The 1,343-nt window shown below is 47.6% G+C and overlaps 1 protein-coding gene across 1 annotated transcript; it reads right to left on the bottom strand.

The window, feature by feature from the left end:
• Positions 1-1,025, bottom strand: LOC135249527 (P2Y purinoceptor 1-like). The gene has a single exon (XM_064325142.1). It carries the CDS (start codon positions 916-918, stop codon positions 4-6), a length of 915 nt encoding a protein of 304 aa, XP_064181212.1. The 5' UTR covers positions 919-1,025; the 3' UTR covers positions 1-3.
• Between the last annotated feature and the right edge of the window lie 318 nt (positions 1,026-1,343).

Here is a 1,343-nt window from a genome sequence, read left to right as displayed (position 1 = left end):
GGCTCATGTGCTTACATCATGCGACTCTTCGGAAGGGCTTTGGCAGCAGCTGCAGGGGAGGTTGGCGAGGCAGGGGGGCCGCTTCATCTTGGACATGTACAGCAGGGGTTCGATACTGGAGCTGAGGTCCATGATGGAGTAGACAGTAATGCTGATCTGACACTTGAATTCCACGAAGCTGTAGTAGGCTGTGAAAGGAAAAAGAGCCACTGGGGGCAGGTAGTTAAAGACGATGATGGCCAGGGTGATGACCACTGTTCTGAAGGCTTTCTTCTTCATGGGGTGCATCTTCTCTTTGCCCATGACCGACTTCCTCAGAATCCAGATGATCGAGAAGTTACAGAAGACCATTATGATGAAGGCAGTCAGGATCAGCCCAGTGAAGACATTGACCGCGCTGTCCGCCCCTGCGATGGACTTGGTGAGGGCATAGGCCAGCATGAGCCCCCACACAAGCATGATTACGGCCACCCTGATCTTGTTGTCCCTGATGCCGGTGAACACAATGGGGTGGACCACAGCCATGTAGCGGTCCAGGCAAATGCAAGTGAGGAAGAGCGGGGTGGTGTCCTTGATCCCGTAGGCGAAGCGCTGGAAGTACCATATATGCTTGTCGCTGAGCAATAGGCGGTTTACCAGATCAATGGGGGTCATCAGGCAGAAGTAGGCATCGGAGATGGCCAGGTTGAAGATGAAGATGTCGGAGGTGGAGGAGTCACTCTTCTTCTTGGCCATCTGCCACATTGCAATGATGTTGGCAGGAAAGCCCACCACCAGGTTAAAGACCTTGACTAGGTAGTAGAACACAAACCCACCAGGCACCTCTTTGCACACGTCTAACTCGTACCAGGGCGGGAGACCGGAGTCCGAAGAGGTGTGGTTGAGTGGTAGGATGGAGTTGATTACAGAGGTGTTCATAGTGGTTTTGGGTTTAATTAACTGAGCAGAATTGAGTCTTAATGCTGCCCCTTTTACGGATCCTTACAAAGGAGTGGGAAAATCAGAGACATGATCATGCCACTTAAAATGTCTTCACAGCCAAATGATATAATTCATATATTTCTACTGATTACAACAGTTAGAATTATTTTTTCATCATGCATTACTAAAAGTGTGTACTGGTGCCTAATGGCAATTAACCTGTAGCCAATATTATGTGTCTGAAATCAAGCAAATCAAGCTAAAGATGCACCTATGCACTTGTTGTACGTCGCTCTGGATAAGAGCGTCTGCTAAATGCCTATAATGTAATGTAATAATGTAATGTAATGTAAAGAAATTACACATTTCTATGGAGCCTGGCACAATACTATAGTATGGTGGTCCTATAGAAAAATCTTTGT

Source organism: Anguilla rostrata, chromosome 2 (genome assembly GCF_018555375.3).
Source record: "Anguilla rostrata isolate EN2019 chromosome 2, ASM1855537v3, whole genome shotgun sequence".
NCBI classification, from domain to species: Eukaryota; Metazoa; Chordata; class Actinopteri; order Anguilliformes; family Anguillidae; genus Anguilla; species Anguilla rostrata.
Note: the sequence above shows the minus strand (reverse complement) of the source record. Positions and strands in the feature narration are given on the sequence as shown.